We start from the raw sequence: 18,924 nt of genomic DNA, 5'->3' as shown, positions 1-18,924 counted from the left end.
CTCTTATATGGATGAATCCACTTTATCAGCCTTGCAGTGGTTTAAATGTGCAAGGACAGTGGGTGGCTGTCAGACCACAGCCCACCAGAGACGTGTGTGTGTTTGGGGGGGGGGGGACACCTCACTTTGAAAGGGGTGGCGGGGGAGAGCGGCGGGGGGTTCAGCTTCTCGCTGCAGAATGTCCTCACTAGTCTGGAGGCTTCAACTCAGTGAAAGTCATATTCTTGAGTCAAGCTTGCTCTCTTCCTCTCTGAATGGATGTTTGGCTGTTCAAGATGGTGCCCATGGGTTTGAAGTTGACCATCACCTGCCTGTGGCTTCTCCCTTCAGTTGTAAGTTAACAACCTTGACTATTATACTTCAGAGTTAAAGACAATATTGTACACTGTTCTTTTTGCAACCTGAGACATTTACATAATGATACCAAGAATAGGTTTCGATTGAATCGTGATAGAATCCGTGATTGAAACTGACCGATATGATGTTTTCATACCTGAAAAATGACACTCCTCTCTGACAGTCTGGTGTGTTTTTCTATCATTATTGTTTTGCCTCTTGGCAAATGATTAAAAAAATATCTCTCACTGATGCAGATATATTACTTAGATCAACAGATTGCCTAGATTCTTATTTGTTTCATCGTTTATGTGAGAGCCCGGTTTTGTCGAGATGATGTACCTCTGAAACTGGATTTACACTGCAAGTGACAGGTTTAATATTTTTTGTTGTCAAGTAGCATATTTGCGCTATGCGTCACGGCAGCATAAATAATCTTAAAATAAGGCACGGAATGGGATATCTTTAGATCCAGATTAGGCCTCCAATAAATATGTATAAGTATCAGTTCATCTGCCAACATGATCGGAGCATAAACGCTCAGATTGGATCGTGAACAAAAACATAAACATAAACATCATAAACAAAAATCCTGATTTCTGACGTACATACTGTACATCATGTATAGACAATATTTAAATCAGCTTAAAAAATACATTTAGGAACACATAAAGCCAACTCTTATTAGAATTTGTTCTTAACCAGTGATATTAACAGTAAGCAAATCCTTTGGTCAGCACCCAAGAAGAAGTCAGCTCTCAGGTTCCAAAAAGTTGCTGACCCCAGTAAATTTTCCCCTACTGGGCACAACTTTGCCTCATTGACATTTAAGCTCCATTAAAAGATGCCTGGAAACCAGTGGCCATGCATATATGATCACTTAAGACAAACTTTTTCCAATCTAACAATTGGCAAAATCATTTCCACATCTCAGGCTTGTTTATCCCCCCCCATTGTTGGGCTGGCATCCACTATAGCTCTCACTCCGAAGCCATTGCGCTGGCTTGGCGTCACAGATCCACTGACATGGTTGTCACATTCTAGACTCTAATTGGGCTCAGTGAGAGCATCGCATATAGCAGCAGAGCCTGCCTGCGACGAAGCCCATGTGAATCGGTAACGTGGCCGAGGTGGCTGGAGGTGATCCCACTTAATGACATCCCACATGGGAGATGTTTATTCCCAAAATATCGAAGAGAACGTAAACCACCGTGGGCTGCTAGGAAGTTATCTCCGAAAAAGTTTTGCTTCGTTCTCTCCATACATTAAAAAGTGAAACCTGTCTCTTACACTCTAGCCAAAGTTTTACTTACAAATGTTTTTAATGAGAGGAACTCCAGAATGACAACTGCATTTGCATAATTCATTTGGTAGCCATGACTTAGTGTTTTTGTCAGCATTGCTATTCTAGGAAATATATACTTGCTCCACAAAGCACATAATAGTAGTAAACAAGGATAATTAATGAATAATTAGGATGTTACAATAATACCAAATACAGTAGATAGCATTTTTTTACAGCTCATATTCACATAGTGCAGAATTTGAAATAAACCAAATTTTCTTGTCTCAGTTCCACTGCTTTTTATTTGTATTTGAAACTGCAATAAGCTCCAACATATCACATTAAGTGGCTTGTCATGCATGTGTTGTTCCTCAAAAGGGCCGAGAAACAACCAATGCGTCTGACTTTCCAAACCAACAATGGAGAGCAGATGAAGGAGAAAGAGGAGCTGCTGTCGGAGCGGCGTTGAAGGTGAAGCATATTTCCAAGCACTTACAAATCATCTCCACCAAATACAAATCCCCCGCACACGGATCCCTCAGCCCATACAGCTGGCCACAGAACTTCTCCAAGGCACTCGATCAACATCAGTCCAAACCTCATTCAAAAGTCCCCCCGAAGGCCAAGAAGATTTTGGGCTGGGGTGACTTTTATTTCAATGTGAAAACATTAAAGTTCAGTCTTCTGGTGACCGGCAAAATCGTAGACCACATCAACGGCACATTCAGTGTCTACTTCCGCCACAACTCTTCTCATTTAGGGAACATATCGGTTAGCATTGTTCCACCTTCTAAAGCTGTTGGCTTGGAGGCTCTGGATCCAAGTGTTCCAAGTATTCAGACCAGGAACTCGGTACTCTTACCAGACCTGGCTTCCCACTTTCAATCCACTAGTTCCACCTCCCCAGACTGGCACAAGCAGATGAAGCAGCAGGACTTAATGGTGACGACTGAACTCAACTGCCGCATCGAGTACCAGAGAACAAACCGGTCCAAGAAGACCAAGCCCTGTATGTATGACCCCGGTCAGACGTGCTACTCAGAAAACACTCAGTCGCAGGCAGCATGGATTTGCGCCAAACCTTTTAAGGTGATTTGCATCTTCATCGCCTTCAGTGGTACCGATTACAGGCTAGTGCAGAAGGTTTGCCCGGACCGCAACTTTTAGCCAGACCAGAACCAGCAACACTTTGGATGATTGGTTCTAAGTGGAGAATTAAAAACTACTTCAGTTTCTGAAATAGGTTGGATGGAGACAGTGTGCAATGGGCCATTCGATGTCATTTATGTCCACATGAAAAAAAACACATGTATAAATGAACAATACAATTAATTGTGAGATATTTTTTAAAGCAAAGTGACCTGTGCATTGATCTGATTTAATACAATCCAAAACATTTTATTTATTTTTTTAATATATGACACCAAGACATTTTCTCTACCTGCTTCCTAAAATTAGACTGAAGTGTAAAAATACACTAAGTCCTGGGGTACTAATTGACCACTATGAACAAATTAAAATATTCCAAAAATCACATGATTCAAAGGAAGTTGTATCATCTGCTCTGCAGTCCACGAGAAAGCTTGCATTCACTCATTTATTTCATTCTTGTAAGAGCACACGTTGCTAAATGCACAAGCAACTTTTGTTTTTCAAGATTCTGTCAACATTTGAACCCAATACATTATACAACAAAGGCTTGGGAAACATAATGAAGTCAAAAGATGAAAGGAGACACACTTCATTTATGCCGCAACAATAATTTTGTGAGTTTGGACAAAGCAACACACAACTAGAAGACGACTAACAAACAAGCCCAAACATATTCCCCATTACACTTTTCATAATCTTTCATAAGCACGCCAATGAAAAAACACATCTAGGCCTTTAGCTGCCTTTTATTCAGGGGATTGTTTAGAACTTCAAAAGGCCCATTAGTTCCAGTCTTTTGTTTCCAACCCCCCCCCGGTGCAAAGTGTATTATTTGGTGTGATGAAAGTGTTTTTTGCACAGGCTCGCTCGCCATGTTTACAAACGACACAAGCTGAGCAATCACGCAAAACAACAACAAAAGAGCCAAAAAGTGTTTAGTTTGTAGTGGAGTGAGACATTTTGCCATAAGCCGCTTATGATTTATTCTATTGATTGTCATTTGGTAATTACAAAAAAAAACAACAACAAGGTATTTTATAAATGATTGCTTGTGTGGCTTCACTTCAAGATTCAAGAGTTTCAAGTTGTTATGAGTCACGAAAAGATGGCAACTGGTCCTTTTTTAGTGTCTCACAGTTGTCATGCATATGCTATGTGGATTTTAAAGGCATGAGACATCTCTGGCAGGTTGGATGCAGCAGAGGAAGCCTGGTGAAAGCAAGGATGAACACAAGTGGCAAAAACAGACTGAGATGGTGAGGGGGGAAAAAATTGCCGTTCCATTCTCACCGAAAGTTTTGCAAGTGAGATTTCACAGAAGGTTTTGCTCTGAGGGCGAGTTCTCACGACAGCTCATTTAAAGCGTTTTTACATGCATTAGTCAATTCTTCAGGATTTATTTAAGCCGGAAGCTGATTTCATTCAAATGCAAATGTTTTTGTTATTTGTGTTTGCAAGACAAACATTCTAGTTGCCTATAGCTGTCTAGCATTGGGATTTATACTGCAATTGTACTGTGTGCAGCGTGGACTTTGATTTTACTTCTAAATAAAAGCTATAGTTGGATTTTTGACCATGTCTGCATGCATAAGTATAATGAGAACAGTTTTTGAGGCTGCATGGTGACACTACTGTACGTCTTGTCAAAATATCTGCATTTGTTAAATGCACAAGAGAATGTGTATGAGAAGGCCAATTAAGTTTGTCAAATAATAAAGAATGACAAGAAGAAAAAAAAACGTATTTTAATGCTCTTTTTGTGTGAATAAATGTGTGAGAGCACATTGGACAGTGATGAAAGCAGATTCGAAAGTAGGTCATCAGTTTGCCACCAGAACTTGATAGTTCTTCAAACTCCATGTTGTGCTTTCACTACAATCCCCTTTCACGTCTGATCAGTGCAAAGTGCCTCCAGAAGACGGCGCTAAACGCCAAGACCTTCCTAGATGGGGAGACTAACTCACTGACCATGTGAGAGCATGGCAACTTGGAGCTCAGCGGGCGATTCAGCACGAAACAACTTGCTCAATTGTTTTTTCACAGAAGCACACATGCATTTAGTTATGAGTACAAGTACTATGATTTAATTACTTGTAAAAACTATATTTATGAACTAAAGATGCAAATTAATGTGTACATTTTCAAGTACCATTCACCACTGCCTGAATTGGGTTGTATTGTTTGATTAAAAACAGAAGACAAGTACAAGTACATTCAGGTATTTGGCTTTTTGTCACTAAGGCCCCTTTCAAGTTCTTGAGGGCACCAGACTTTGTCCCAATCTCTGGGAACCCCAGACTTTGTATCACGGCACATGAAAATTGTAAGCGTTCTTGGTTTTTCTTTAGCATGGCAAATCTTTGTACATCCGTGCAATGTTTGTAGATTCCTGGCGAACTGTTACTTGTTTTGACAATGTGGAAAAGAACAAGGGAGGGACCTTTGTAGATTGACACAGAACCAGCATGGTACACTGCTGGCATTTCCTCTTGTCATTTCCTTTCAATGAAATAACATTTGGGAACAGTGCAAAGACAATAAAAGACATATCTGGAATTACTGCATCATTCAAGGAAGAAAGTAAATAAATGGTTGCGGTGCACCGGAGCTAGTGTTTTATGCCATGTATAAGAAAAAAAATGGAATTGTCTCACTCTTTCCAGTTGTCCATTTTTGTGGCATTTGTCCTCTTTGCTGCACTGCAAGTCTTCTTTGAAATATTCTTTCTTTTCCTTGCAGGACTGTCTTTCGGAACATGTACTGGTTGCTATAGTTAAAAATAATAATAATAATAATCAAAAACTGATATTGGGGAAGAAACATTTTCATAAAGGAGATAAAAAAGAGTGTCACAGATGGAGATAGAGCACCCAAATGCGGCTTGGACTAAATAGGGTTTTATTGGAGGTGACAAGGATATCAACACAGGCAGAGTAACAGGTCAGGAGGACTACAGATAGGGCAACAGACAGGTAGCATAACAGTAGGGCAAGAGAATGATCTGGCTGAGTCTGCTGGGTCTTTATAGAGTGGCTGATGAGCCGTGATCAGCTGTGGAGAAAGCTGCAGGTACGGGCCATCAGCGTAAATGCTGCTGTCAGGATGGGAGGGGCAGGAGGGATGAATTGTTCAGAGTTAGGGTCACATGGATGCCTGACAATGAGAGTACTTCAAAAAGATCACTGAAACTATAAGTTTATAAAACTGACAAACTAACTGCAATCATAGCAAAAATGGCCTTTTCAATTTTGTCAATGATTTCATAAATGAGCTTTTGGTGTTGATTTTAAATGTATTTATTTCTGTATCACTGTTTCAGCCTGACAGAAGAAAGAAGGTGAAACGGTCGTTTGGCAATTGCAATTTACTTGATGATACAATACTTTGTGATTTTTAAAAAAAATAAAACCAGTCAAAGGTAACAAACATCCCTAATTAAAATGAACTGAACTTTAAAAAAAAAATGGCTCTCACAACAAAATAAAAATGAAATGATAACAATAATGAAAAATCCCAAACTCCTGGTACTGGGCCTGTGATTCCTTTTTCTTTCCTTTTTCGGAGGCAATATTAAATTATTTTGCACAAAACATTTGGTCACGTTATTAAACTTTTTTTGGTAGTAATTTTGGATTTCCATTAATTGCTTTAGTCAAAAATGCAAAACTGCAAGTCTACTGTAAGCTCCTGCTGCCTACTGGAGCATTAAATATTTATTTTTCCCCCAAAATGAATGGCCCTTTTGTTCCATGTCTCACTGCTTTTCTCTTCGAGCTCAGCCTTTCCAGTTCCCCCATGAAATGTGTCACGTCCACAGAGGCTGACCAGCTGAAGAACGGCTCAAAGGTCAGATGAGCTTTCAGGCCGGTCCTTGGCGATTGCGCACAAACAAACGCGAGGACACGCATATCCTCAGAGACGCACAAGCAGCATTACAAAACAAATAGTGTCTCATCCACATTGCATCTGCGTCGCTTCTCACGACCTGAGCGCTGCTTTGACGCGGCGTTTGGGCATCCCTCAGGGAAGACTCCTAAACCCACTGACATTCCTCGCGTGTAGGCTTATTTCACCTCACTTGAACCCCACTTCCTAAAAAAATAAGATTCTTCATGTTGTTATTTTTTGGGACACAAATGTGATAAAAAAAAATTGCCTAATAACATTAATGCCTTATTTAAAGACATTCCTTATTGGTTGCTACCACTTCAGCCTCACACTTTAGCGGTCCAGGGTGTGCCCCCCCCCCCCCCCCCCCTCTCTCAAAAAGTCAGGATAGTCTCCAGCTCACCTGCAACCGTAATGAGGACAAGCGTGTTGACTTTCAGTGTATCAACAGAACTGAACCGTGCAGGGGGGACTGCTGCATCACGCCTGATCAAAAGACGTTTGAATGATGACAAGCATGTGTACACACGGGATATTGTTATCTGCTGTACACAACACTCTGGGTGGTAACCACACACACAGTCACACACAGGCACTGTAAACAGATGGACCTACTATATAGCGTATCGTGGAAAAATATTTCTATCTGACACCAATCATAGAGTCCAGCTCACATAAGTGGGATAGAAAATGGACGGTTGTACATTCTTTCCTCCAGAAAGCATATCCCAAAATTTTTAGCTTTGTGCTTTTGTGCTCAGTCCTGACAAATATTCCAAAATTCAACTTCTAACCGTTTGTCCTTTTTATATTTATTTGGTAATCAGAGCAAAAAAAGTATTTTCTTTTATATGTCGCCTTTATTTTTGAATTGTTTGAAAAATGGGAAAAAATAAGAGTTGAAGAGGAAAATCACAAATCACAGTTCTAATACATTTAGAAAGGACTTAAATTTGATGTGGTTACAGGATTTACATGTGACTGTATGGTCTGCCTGGACGTTCAGAATTCAGGTCTGTCCTTCTTCAGATTTTCATAGTCAGTGGTGATGGCCACAAACTGAAGTAGAAAAGAGGCTTGTTAGTTTTGTCTTGATGCATTGTGTGTGGTTATTATTTTACCTTGTACTGATATGTAGGGTCAAGTTTATTCCAGGGCTCAGGGTTATTGGTCTTATTCCAGCTAAAACACACACATCAGAGATCATTTGAAATCTCTCATCATCTTTAATTTGACAGACTAAAAGAATGTCACCATCTGCCAACCAATTAATCCATCGATTACGAGTTTACGTATCCCCCTTATTACTCATTTCTTCACCTAAGCAACACTTTTTTTTTTTTTTTTTACACAATTTACTATACGGTGTCACCAGGTCAAGATCCTTACGTGACATGAGGTCCTTTGGCCAGGCGGACCAGGTATAGACTAGCACCGGCCATTCCCAAACAGATGAAGAAAAACTGAGGGATAAGCTGAGAGAGATGGAAAACAGAGAGAAAAAAAAATATTACAGCAGCTACACCAATGGTGGAATTTGAGACGGAATTGTAATCATAGTGAGTTAAAGCATTACTAATAACAAACAACATGGTCTCAAATAAGAGCTCTCTCTCTGTCAAGAGAAAAACTTGAAATGCAAAAAAACATATTTATTCTAATCCTCTCCCCTGCAGGCGCAGACTTGGAACCCCCACTTGGCCCCAAATGATTATGTCAGTTTGGCTGTTTGCACCACTTTGAGTCTCGCACGCCTGTCACACCGTGGCTCTTTTTCCAAGTGCACGCTGCCAACAAACTTAAGGAATCAGATTAAATGAGATGAGACATGATTAGACCGCCAAACACGTGCACTTGCTGCTTTGACTTTGAAAACAACACTAGTGTGAGGGTCAATTGATGGAGAAATGATGCTGTCAATTTAAAATATACATCATAAAAATATGCATAAAGGCAACACTTTTGGCTCCTATTTTTTATGAGCTGAAGTGAAAAGAACATTGCTGTCCATCACTGTTCCCAAACTGGTCGAAATCATATATTCCCTCCTCAAATGTTTTCCATTATGAACAGTTTTGTGTCTATTTATAAATATTTATAAATATATATAAATGTATGAATCTTATATGAAATATAAAGACTATCAAGGGTTTCTGAACTAATAAAATCAAGAGCTAAAGCAGCATCTTAAATGATGAAGAACAAAATATTGGACTATTCTGAAGAGTCCTGATTTCAGTTCATCAACTGTAGAACGAAGCTTTTAAATGTGACACCTGGAGCATTAACATCCAATAAATATTAAATTTGTATTTTATTTTTTTTGTCCATGACAGAGTGCTTTTTTTTGTGCAAATTATTCTGTTGGACTACAAAAAAAGGCAATGTTTGATTTGCATTCATCTTTTGTCATTTACAATTTTCCTGGGTTTTTCTTTCTTACCAACATTTTTTGCTGACGTCTTATTAGGATCAACTTCATCATATGGCATTATATGCATTGCCAGCATGTTTCATAACTTGTAAGCAATTATATATTTTTTTTAAATGCAGTAATGAATGAGAATACTCACACCAGGGTGCTTTTTGGCATGCTCCATCGCTGTCCGAAAAATCATTGCACCGCACGACCTTTTAACAAAGTGAGATTTAAATCAGCTCTTTGCGTTTGCTCGGTCTCAGTTAGTTCAATCATTAGTTCCCATCTAGACCTGTTGCACTGGATAAGGAGGCAGGGAGGGAGGGAGGGAGGGCGAGGAAGAGGAGGAGGGGAAACGTCTCCTTTATATCTGATTACAGTTGCCTCTGATCTCTTGTTGTTACCATCAATTCCACTGCTTTCCTTTCAAGGTTTTTATGACTCATAAAAATTATTTCACTACAATGTTGCCAATAATCGCTGGAAGCTCCTGTAGAGAGCAAAAGATCTTTGCTCCCTTGCTTTCTTGACTTCAGGGGGCCCTTTGGGAGCAAACTGGAGGAAATGGAAAGGCATACAAACACGGGTATCCATAAAGACCTCCTCACTCCCAACGTATCAGTTACAGACGCAGGAAGATGTGAAGTCTCATGAGAAACGAAGACCAACGGAGAGCTGCAAAAACAAATAAAAAATGAGGCAGGAATGGAGCTCCAGCAGCTTCAAAAAGTCAAAGAAGAATCAAACAAACCAATGTCAACAAAACTGGAATTGAGCTTTACTAGGTACACAAAAATACATAGAGATTGAAAATGTGCTAATATAGCATTTATTTTCTACACTACAGTAATAAACACACACACACACACACACACACACACACACACACACACACACACACACACACAGTAAAGTGTTTTCAACCTCCAATCAAGGCCAAATTATTTGAAGTGGTCCTTCTAACTAAGGTAACCAAAAACATAATTATGACTGCACCCAACATCTCATTAGGAGTCCAATCAGAAAGCAAATCAGTACAGTATTGTGTTTGTTGTGATGTTTTTGGAACACTGTGAATCTGAGCTGGAGCAAGAACAAGCACAAACATTTGCCCGTCCTTCCATACCCAATGTAAATATGTATGTGAGTGTCCAATTACACATTGTGAAAACATAAGTCTGGCAAACAAACACCAAATTGTACAGCATCTAACAAAAATGAGCACACCCATTTTATGAGTTCACATTGAATTTATAAGGCAAAAATTGTATTCGTCTTTGTGATTGTTTGCCAGCATTTCTGTCACTTTGGTCTGTTGTTCTAAAGGAGAGTGCCTGGTGTAACCACTGGTCTGGAAGACTGCAGCACACCATTAATCCTCCTAATTGACACAAAGAGATCCCTGTTTAAAAATAAACACAACCTGCATGATGTAGCAAGAAAGCTTTGCGCTTCGAGTACGTAATGCTGACTTGTATTATTAGTTGAGGTTCATCAGACTTTAGGTCTAAAACAAAAAGTGTGTTTCATGGGGAATTAGATAACAAAATGGAGTAGAAACAAACTCGGAGGAAAAAAAAAGTATCAACTGAACTTAAAATGAACCTTTTTGCAGTCATGAAGTTGCACCAGCAGTTTACTCTTACCCATCAGAAGCATTGCAGTACATGAAAAAGCACTAAACACACACACACACACACACACACACACACACACACACACACACACACACACACACACACATGAATTTGTTTAAGAATGTTGTCCAATGGCCAACTTTGTGTTGCTTTACCCAAAAAAAATAACCCAATTTGTTGTTTTACACAAAAAATGGGTTGTTTTGTGCAGTCCAATTTTTAACCTAAACTGGGTTGGTTTTAACCCAGCATTTACAAGTGTGCAATTTTTCACAGATTTTACCACTGTGTTACCGTGGGTTAGTGATAACTTAACTGAATATTCATGAGTTAGCTTGTCTGTATTTGAGGGTTATGAATTCCTGTAATAAATAAATATCAAGTCTCCATCTTCGTACTATTCTATTGTTTTACACAACCATCAATTACAAATTGTTTGATAAACCCAAATCAAAGTGGTTTGATGAGGATCACCGGTAAAGATGAAAGAATCATGTTTGCTAAGTATTGTTAATAAACTTGAGTCTACATTAAAAAAAAGTTTATTTACAAATGTACAGATTATACGTCGGACAGGATAAGCATAATTTTATCAGACAGTTGAATCATTTTGGGGTGGGATAAATTCACTGAGTTCCACTCGAGTTTCGTGCATGACAACATGTGGTTGAGAACACAAATAAAAATGGATACAACATAAAATAAGCCAATTAACCAAATGAGTTCATCTATCACACATACCACACTTTCCATTGTACCTTCACAAAATGAATGGACAAGCCTTATTGTGTGTCATGCATTTCCAAAAGATAAACATTGTAGATAGCCCCATTTTCAGTCATGAAGGAAAAAAACGGTTCAAACTGTATTGATCTCACTTCCTAGATGCTATGGCTCACAAGCGTTAAGTGCTGAGCCCATTAGAACTACTCAGGTCGCTAACAAAAAGACAGCACTTTGTTATAAATACTGCTATAAAAACCAGTCTGCCTCGGTTCTTGCACTTCTCCACCGAAATGTTGTTACAAAAAGTGTAATACAGTGAACTAAAAAAAGGATGTTGGGTGGCGTCAATTTCTTACAGATGACTCTATAACGGCAGATTTTTGCCATTCCTCACCAGCCTTGGTCCCAGTCACCCGTGAATAGCTGGGGTAACATTTGTTACGAATATTCCAATATAAATAAAAGCCTCACCTCAAATAAAGACTGGCACTATTTAATTTTCTATTGCCTCTTATTCAGGGAGGCACGTGTCGTCCATTTTGACTTTCTTGCCCTGAAAAGAACGATCCTGTACACAAATACTGTACATATGCAGTCAGAAAATTGTCACTTTAGGATGAGGCCGTGGGAGCTCCTAAAGTAGAAGAAGAGGAACTCAAAGCTGACGTAACCATGCCAACCGGTTCAGAAGCTCCAGTCGGCATGGTGACAGAGGGTTCGGCCTGCCGAGCGGGAAGCGTCCTGTTGATCTTGATGGGGACAAAGACATTGGAGGCGCAGTGCTCGCTAAGGTATTCGCCTCCCTTCTCCTCGTAGTCTTGCCGGCTGATCCATCCGGCCGCTCCTCCACCATCACCACCGGGAGGGTGCTCCAGGGCCCAGTCTCTTGCCCCCAGCCACGCACCCAGGGTCGGCTGCGTTGCCATTGTCACCTAGGGGGAATAGAGCCCATGACACAGCAAGATGGGTGGAAGCACATCATTTGGACAGTTGTATGTGAAGAATGGGATGTCAGACATTTTTGATAGACAATGACGGCACACAGCATTTTACTGTTGAATACATACTGTAATAATTTAAAGAATGTAAAGAAAAAAAATGGTTTATCTTTAATTGCTAAAGATCTCAGTTCACTTCCACAAGTTTTTTTGTTCATGTTTTGCCTTTTTCACTTCTAAGCAGCTTCTAATTTGTCTTAGCTGGTGCCTTAATTGACTCATTCTCTGTCACTCTTTCAGGGCCACATGGTGAGAGAGAAAAAAGAAGAGAGAAACAGAAAATACGAGGTCCAAAATAGCAAACTGACTGCTCACTAATGACATAAAGAATGAAGACGGATTCTGTGAAGTTTGGGTCTGGCGCCATCTAGTGGTCATCTAGCCATAACACTTCTGAACCTCTGTAACAGCTCGTCACTTGAAAAACGCCCAATTAAATTGGGCCATTTGGAAATCACGTATAAGTATGTCCAATAATTAGAAATATAGCAACAATCAGATTTTTATGGGGATCAGCAAGTAGGATGAATAATACGTTTTGTTCCAATGTTTGTAACTTTGTACATATATATTTGTTTGTTAGTGTTGAGTACCTGCCCAACAACTAAATGTGCAATTCAACAACCAAATAAATACTTTGCCATTGCAGGTAAAATAAGTTTGAAAGCGAGACATTGTGAATTTTGAAAAAGGAAGGCAGTGTCCTCACTTTTGAGAAATATTGCATAACCCTGAGAGCATACACACAAATCATGTAGTACCTTAAAGTGAGACTGAAATGGTCGAATAGCGAGCAGCTCCCTCTCCATCCTTTCCTTCATGCCTGGATACTGCATGTTTCCTCCGGTCAAGAATACATTGCTCACCAGTGCCTCCTGCTGCTCAGGAGTGTACCTGAACATCACCGGGAAAAGAAGCAAAGAATGTTTTAATCATACACAACATTTGACCCCAAACCAGCTAATAGTGTTCAACATTATTTGTATTTTTTATTTCCATTCCATTCTACTAAAACTGGGACACGTTTTGGTTTGTTTCCATATTGGGAGCCCAAATGGGTGGAGCAAGACACAATGCAGTCTGATGAAGTATGGACTGGAAAGGAAGATTCTGTCGTGCCATTTAATTTACCCACCTCAAAAGTGTGATCAGGATTTGGATGGATAGATAAATTAGATTTTAGACGTCAGTCCACCAATGACGAATTTATGGCATCCTTACCTGGCCAACACATACTGAAGTGTCTCCATTATCCCCATCTGGTCTTCTCCAGTCAGCGAGGGCTGGAAAAGGATCTCGGGACAACGCAGACGTTCAGTGCCCACAAACAGTTGGTGGTATTCCGCCATGTTGAAAGCCGGCTGAAGAAAGATCATTCTTTGGTCAGCTTTGTGATCATCTTGACATTTTTCCATACACGGGAATGTGAGAAGTCTTTGGTGAAGCTTAGCATTGCAGATTTCTGAAAATTGTGAGCGTGAACTTTTCCATGGGAATCAAGGGAAATTCATGAAAATTGCGGGTTAGCATGTCGCACAGAACTGGAAGATAGTTTATTGGGGGGAAAAAAAAAACATTTTAATTTTATTTTTGATTTCCATAATGTCATTTTGGAGTTTAAATGTGTGGGTCGGGGGGGACTTTTTTGTTCTTTAAACATTCATGTTGTCAAAATTAAATAAAAATTCATTGATACTTTTTTTTTTTTTTAATTATTTTGTTGAATGGTGTTATTTTTTTCTTCTTAATGTAAAAGGTTCCGCCTTACCTGGACCACATTCCCGTTAGGCTTTTCTGGCAGAGTGTCCTCAGAGAAGTCAGGATACATCATCGCCATGCCGTCGCCCTCCTCCATGTGCTGTTCCAACTCGGACACCTGGAAGAAAGAGCAAGAAAAGCGTCAAGTCGGCGCAAGCTCCACAGTGCGTTAAGGCACTACGTTCGAAAACTTTGAGAACATCTTTTTCCGCTTCACCTCTGTCTTTCCCTCAGCGCCGTCGCTGTGCAGCAGTTTTTGGCGACCCTGCTCCACAGCCAGCTGCAGTTTGCTGATGTACGACTGCAGCTCCTCAGCCGAGTCCATGTTGAGCTTCACCAAATTCTTGTGGAACTGATCCAATAAGCCATCCTCCAGCAGCTCCTATATGTACACAAACACAAGAGGGTGCTGTTCCATAAAACACAGTTGCACACAACTATGTAAAAGAAATGGCCTGATTCGAAATAGTCACTTTTGTCCGTTTTGTAATTGCGGACGTGTGTATTTTAATGTTAGATGAGACCCCTAGGCCTGAATCGCAATTGAGTTACTGAGGTTATTGTTGAAATATGGATTATTCCTGCAATAAAGATTCCACTGTATTAAAAGGAATACAAAAAAGGCACGTAGGAAACATGTGCTATAGAAATTGGACGACTGGGTGAGTGAGTGGACAGACCAAATATTTCTTACCTGTACGGCCAATAGTCTGTCCAGCCTCTCCTGGTCCTGATGAAGCTTCTCACCACGGCGTCGAGCATTGATCTCCTGGAGCCGCCTGAGCTGCTGCGCTCTCCTCTCCTGCCTCTCCTCCACGCTCACACAGCCGCCGGGCAATTTGCCAGAGAAGGAAAGTTGCATTCTGTGAACCTCGCGCTCGTAAAACTCCGGGCTGCGCCATTTTTCCAACTCTGGAGACGAGTGAAGCAAATAAAAGCAATGGTTGAATACACGATTCAGGTTTTGATGGAATAACAGAAAGACTTGAGATTCACTCTCAATTCAAGAATACGCTGCACCTTCTTGATAATCCACAGCGGTGTAGCTGTGTTCATGCAGCAGCTCCTCCATACGGCTGAGCGTGATGGCGGGCAGGTGACCTGGATATTTGAGCTGCAGAAGCCTCTGCAGGTAGGCTGCAGCCTGGCCTCCCGCCACATTCACACGCTTACAGTTCACCGCATCTAATCTAAAGGGGAGGCAAAATAAGAGTCATTAGAGAACAACACTGGGAATCTGATGGCTTTCTAGTAAAGAGCTCGAAGAAAATTACAACGAAGCAGTATGATCGGAGATGATTTTGATGATTTATTCATCTATCTATCTATCTATCTATCTATCTATCTATCTATCTATCTATCTATCTATCTATCTATCTATCTATCTATCTATCTATCTATGTCCAACTACTGCATCATCCAGAGAGCTGTAAATCAATGTATGACTGTACAGGTTGTCCAAATATTAGGGACATTGCAAACAGTAAACCACTGCAAAGTGGATGCTGGTTGCCTTTTGATTTGCCTTTATTTCAAAACACTATTCCAGTGTGAAATTAAAGATAATCCCCTAAATATTAACTGTAAACAATCAAACGTTTTCTTGATTTTGAAGGTAATTAGCCAACAAACAGAAGAGGATACTGAGAGGGGTCTCACACCTGCCGTTGAGAACAGGCAGGATGTGCGAGCAGTGGTACCCAGAGGACAAAATCATCCCGGTCTGCGGGGCCCGTAGATTCCTCTGATTGTTGGCGTGGTGGAAACTGTATATGGCGTCCACTCCGTAGGAGACGTGAGGGATCCCGTAACACTCGAACAGCAACTCGGACATCATTTGGCGGCAGTGCAAGGGGTTGCAGGGCGCCTCAGTTAACACGATGGGATGCTCCACGCGGCCCTGAAATTTACAATTTCTACTCAATAAAACTCCAATATCAACTTCAACTCAGTGAACCCACTAGTACTCATGACATTGACACTAACCTCGGAGGTGATTCCCAAGTGAGTAAACACATGGTCGAAAATAAGCTCCTGGATCTCAAAGTTGACCACAACATTCCGGTCGAACTGACTCTTGAGCAGCCACCGCAGAGGCTCCAGGTTGGGAATGTCGTTCCCGATCTGGGTCTCGCTTCGGGCGGCTCCTCTGCTGCGCGCTGCTACCGATCGAAAGAGCAGCCGCGGAGGGTCCAACGTCGCCCAGTCGGCCCTGGTCTGGAAGGAGCCGTTGTCGATCACAATGGGGGTCGCTGTTCCATATGAGGCCGCCAAAGGCTCTAAAATCGGATCAGGAGAAGTTTTGCAGTCCCGAAATGAAAAGATTTGGCATACCGGTTGTTGCGGGGTGGCCATTTTGAAAGTGTGTCACATGAAAACAGATCCGAGTAGCCATAAACGATTAAGTTGTACGTTCCGTGTTAGTTGACGCTCTATTGAGGTTGGCTTGAATGTTTTTCTTGAACGTTTGCTGTTAAAATGCCGTAACCGGAAGACCAAGTGCACATCTTTATTTACTGTACTCAAGTCAATGAGTTGTATTTGGATCGCCTAAAATTAAAACGTAACTCTCAAATAAATAAATAAATAAATAAATAAATAAATAAATAAATAAATAAATACATAAATACATAAATACATAAATAAATAAATACGGCTTCATCCAGCAGGAGAATAAGACAAAGAACAAAAATTTTCCTGTAATCTAAGGGGAATAAATGAATTAAAATCAGAAATCGGGGTTGGGACAAACTATTTAAAATCTTGAATTAACCCAACATGCATGTTTTTGCAAAGTGGGAGGCTGGGTTACCCATAGCAAGGCCAGAGGTTGAGATTTTAAAGCCACAGAACTGAAAGCATATATTTTGATGCATTCATTATGTGCCACTGGGAGTGCTGTGTCATCATACACAAGGTCATAATATCAGTTTGCCTTCAGGCTGTCTGTGTGAATGGCAAGAAATCACCAATACAGAAAACTGTGTTGTTATTCATGTTTATTTTCCTGGTTATTGCTGTCATTTGAGGGCAGGAAAAGAAAGATGTTGAAGGTAGGACAAGTGTGTGTTTGAGTGTGTGTGTGCGTGGAGAAGCGATGCTGTATGATGGTGTGTCACCAAAACATGAGCACAGTTCACTGCTCAGGCACAAAGCTCTAAGTGACTGCTGCACCCCCCACGCCACCCCATCCCTCCACCCTGATGCTAATAAGCAGATCTGGGTCAACTCACATTCTCAAACTCACACACATACACACAAACACGGTGACGTACTCACTTACATGACCAATAGACACATACGGACACAAAACATGCTTACTTACTCTCATCTCAGTGAATGCTTCAAATGCACATGTCTCTCTCTCTCTCTCTCTCTCTCTCTCTCTCTCTCTCTCTCTCTCTCTCACTCACACACACACACACACACACACACACACACACACACACACACACACACACACACACACACACAGCATACACAGGGTACACCCCTCAAAGGTGGATATGAGTGTATACTGGCGCTCTTGTGATGCCTCCATTTTGTCGAGGCACAAAAGGACAGTTAGTCTCCAACAAGGCATGTGGGAGAGTTGAGCGATGAGGAGAGCTGAACGCTGCAACAGAGTCCACAAATGTGGCCATTTTGCACTCAAGTCACACACACACACACACACACACACACACACACACACACACACACACACACATATGCTGTCGAAATCTGCAAACACGGCAGATGTGATACAACACTATCCGCAAATATAGCGGATGCGTCACACACAATCCACGAACATGTTGGAAAATCAAAATCACCTGTCATTGACCTTCGTGGGAAAAGTCATCACGTAAAGGAGAGATGAAAAGATGCGTCTTTCTTACTGGAAAGAAAAATACTGCAATATTCAAAATTAGTTCAATATCGCTAATGTAAATCTAATGTGCTAAAATTACATTGATGTGAAAACTGAACTGCCTTAGTAGTGAAGTTGGGATTTTATTTTCTTATGGTGTGAATCATGGGGTATGAAAATATAAAGTAACAATTATGATCATTTTAAATCTTAACATGTTAAGTTATTCTTTTTTTAACATGATGATCATTGTCTTTTCTTTTGTTTCTCCAAGTTGCCACTAGGGGGTGGCCAGGGGTGGTGACGGCCACTCCACCACCACTGGCCAGAATGGAATTTATTTATTTATTTATTTATTTATTTATTTATTTATGTAGTTGTGCCTTTTTATACCAAATGTCAATTTCAGCCCAGTTGTTATGTTTTGAATAAATATACACGTCCATTTTACTTATTTATTTGTTACACAAAAAAAAAGTAATTTTTGTGGAACTTAAAATGCTAACTGTATTGTTATTAATCTGTAAACATTTGATCATTAGTAACATAAAATACAACACAATAAAGCAAAGCATATCAATAAGGATTTCTTTTTGATAGTTTTGTACTGGACCATTTATTACAATAACAAGGGCATGGTGGCCATCAGGAATTTGGGGGAAATGTATGGACACACACACACACACATTGCTCTTGATTATGCTCTGCACAAATAGTAGATGTTATTTCCATGAACAACAACGGGTGCTTAAAATGAGCCACAAAATGTCATATTTACTCCAATTTTGTGGACAGACTTAAAGGTTTGATTTAAGACACTTGATATTTCAGAGCCACACTACCTTCACCTCCCTTTCAACCTCCGTGACTTT

General features: G+C 40.4%; 2 protein-coding genes and 1 pseudogene across 2 annotated transcripts; 1 reads left to right on the top strand and 2 right to left on the bottom strand.

The window, feature by feature from the left end:
• Positions 1 to 205: 205 nt before the first annotated feature.
• Positions 206 to 2,818, top strand: LOC147061870 (neurexophilin-4-like; annotated as a pseudogene).
• A 4,683-nt stretch (positions 2,819 to 7,501) lies between these two features.
• ndufa4l2a (NDUFA4 mitochondrial complex associated like 2a) lies at positions 7,502 to 9,398 on the bottom strand. Its single transcript, XM_085915508.1, has 4 exons — positions 9,235 to 9,398; positions 8,051 to 8,136; positions 7,783 to 7,843; positions 7,502 to 7,720 (listed from the first exon to the last, which is right to left on the bottom strand). The coding sequence occupies exons 1-4, from the start codon at positions 9,277 to 9,279 to the stop codon at positions 7,664 to 7,666; spliced, it is 249 nt and encodes an 82-aa protein (XP_085771634.1). The 5' UTR covers positions 9,280 to 9,398; the 3' UTR covers positions 7,502 to 7,663.
• A 1,845-nt stretch (positions 9,399 to 11,243) lies between these two features.
• Positions 11,244 to 16,605, bottom strand: actr5 (actin related protein 5). The gene is made up of 9 exons (XM_085913664.1): positions 16,186 to 16,605; positions 15,861 to 16,099; positions 15,220 to 15,389; positions 14,894 to 15,111; positions 14,417 to 14,581; positions 14,210 to 14,317; positions 13,663 to 13,802; positions 13,203 to 13,335; positions 11,244 to 12,375 (listed from the first exon to the last, which is right to left on the bottom strand). Exons 1-9 carry the CDS (start codon positions 16,552 to 16,554, stop codon positions 12,055 to 12,057), a joined length of 1,863 nt encoding a protein of 620 aa, XP_085769790.1. The 5' UTR covers positions 16,555 to 16,605; the 3' UTR covers positions 11,244 to 12,054.
• Between the last annotated feature and the right edge of the window lie 2,319 nt (positions 16,606 to 18,924).

This window comes from Syngnathus leptorhynchus, chromosome 1 (genome assembly GCF_054491065.1).
Source record: "Syngnathus leptorhynchus isolate UIUO chromosome 1, UIUO_Slep, whole genome shotgun sequence".
Lineage (NCBI taxonomy): Eukaryota > Metazoa > Chordata > Actinopteri > Syngnathiformes > Syngnathidae > Syngnathus > Syngnathus leptorhynchus.
This window is presented reverse-complemented; position numbering and strand designations above follow the sequence as displayed.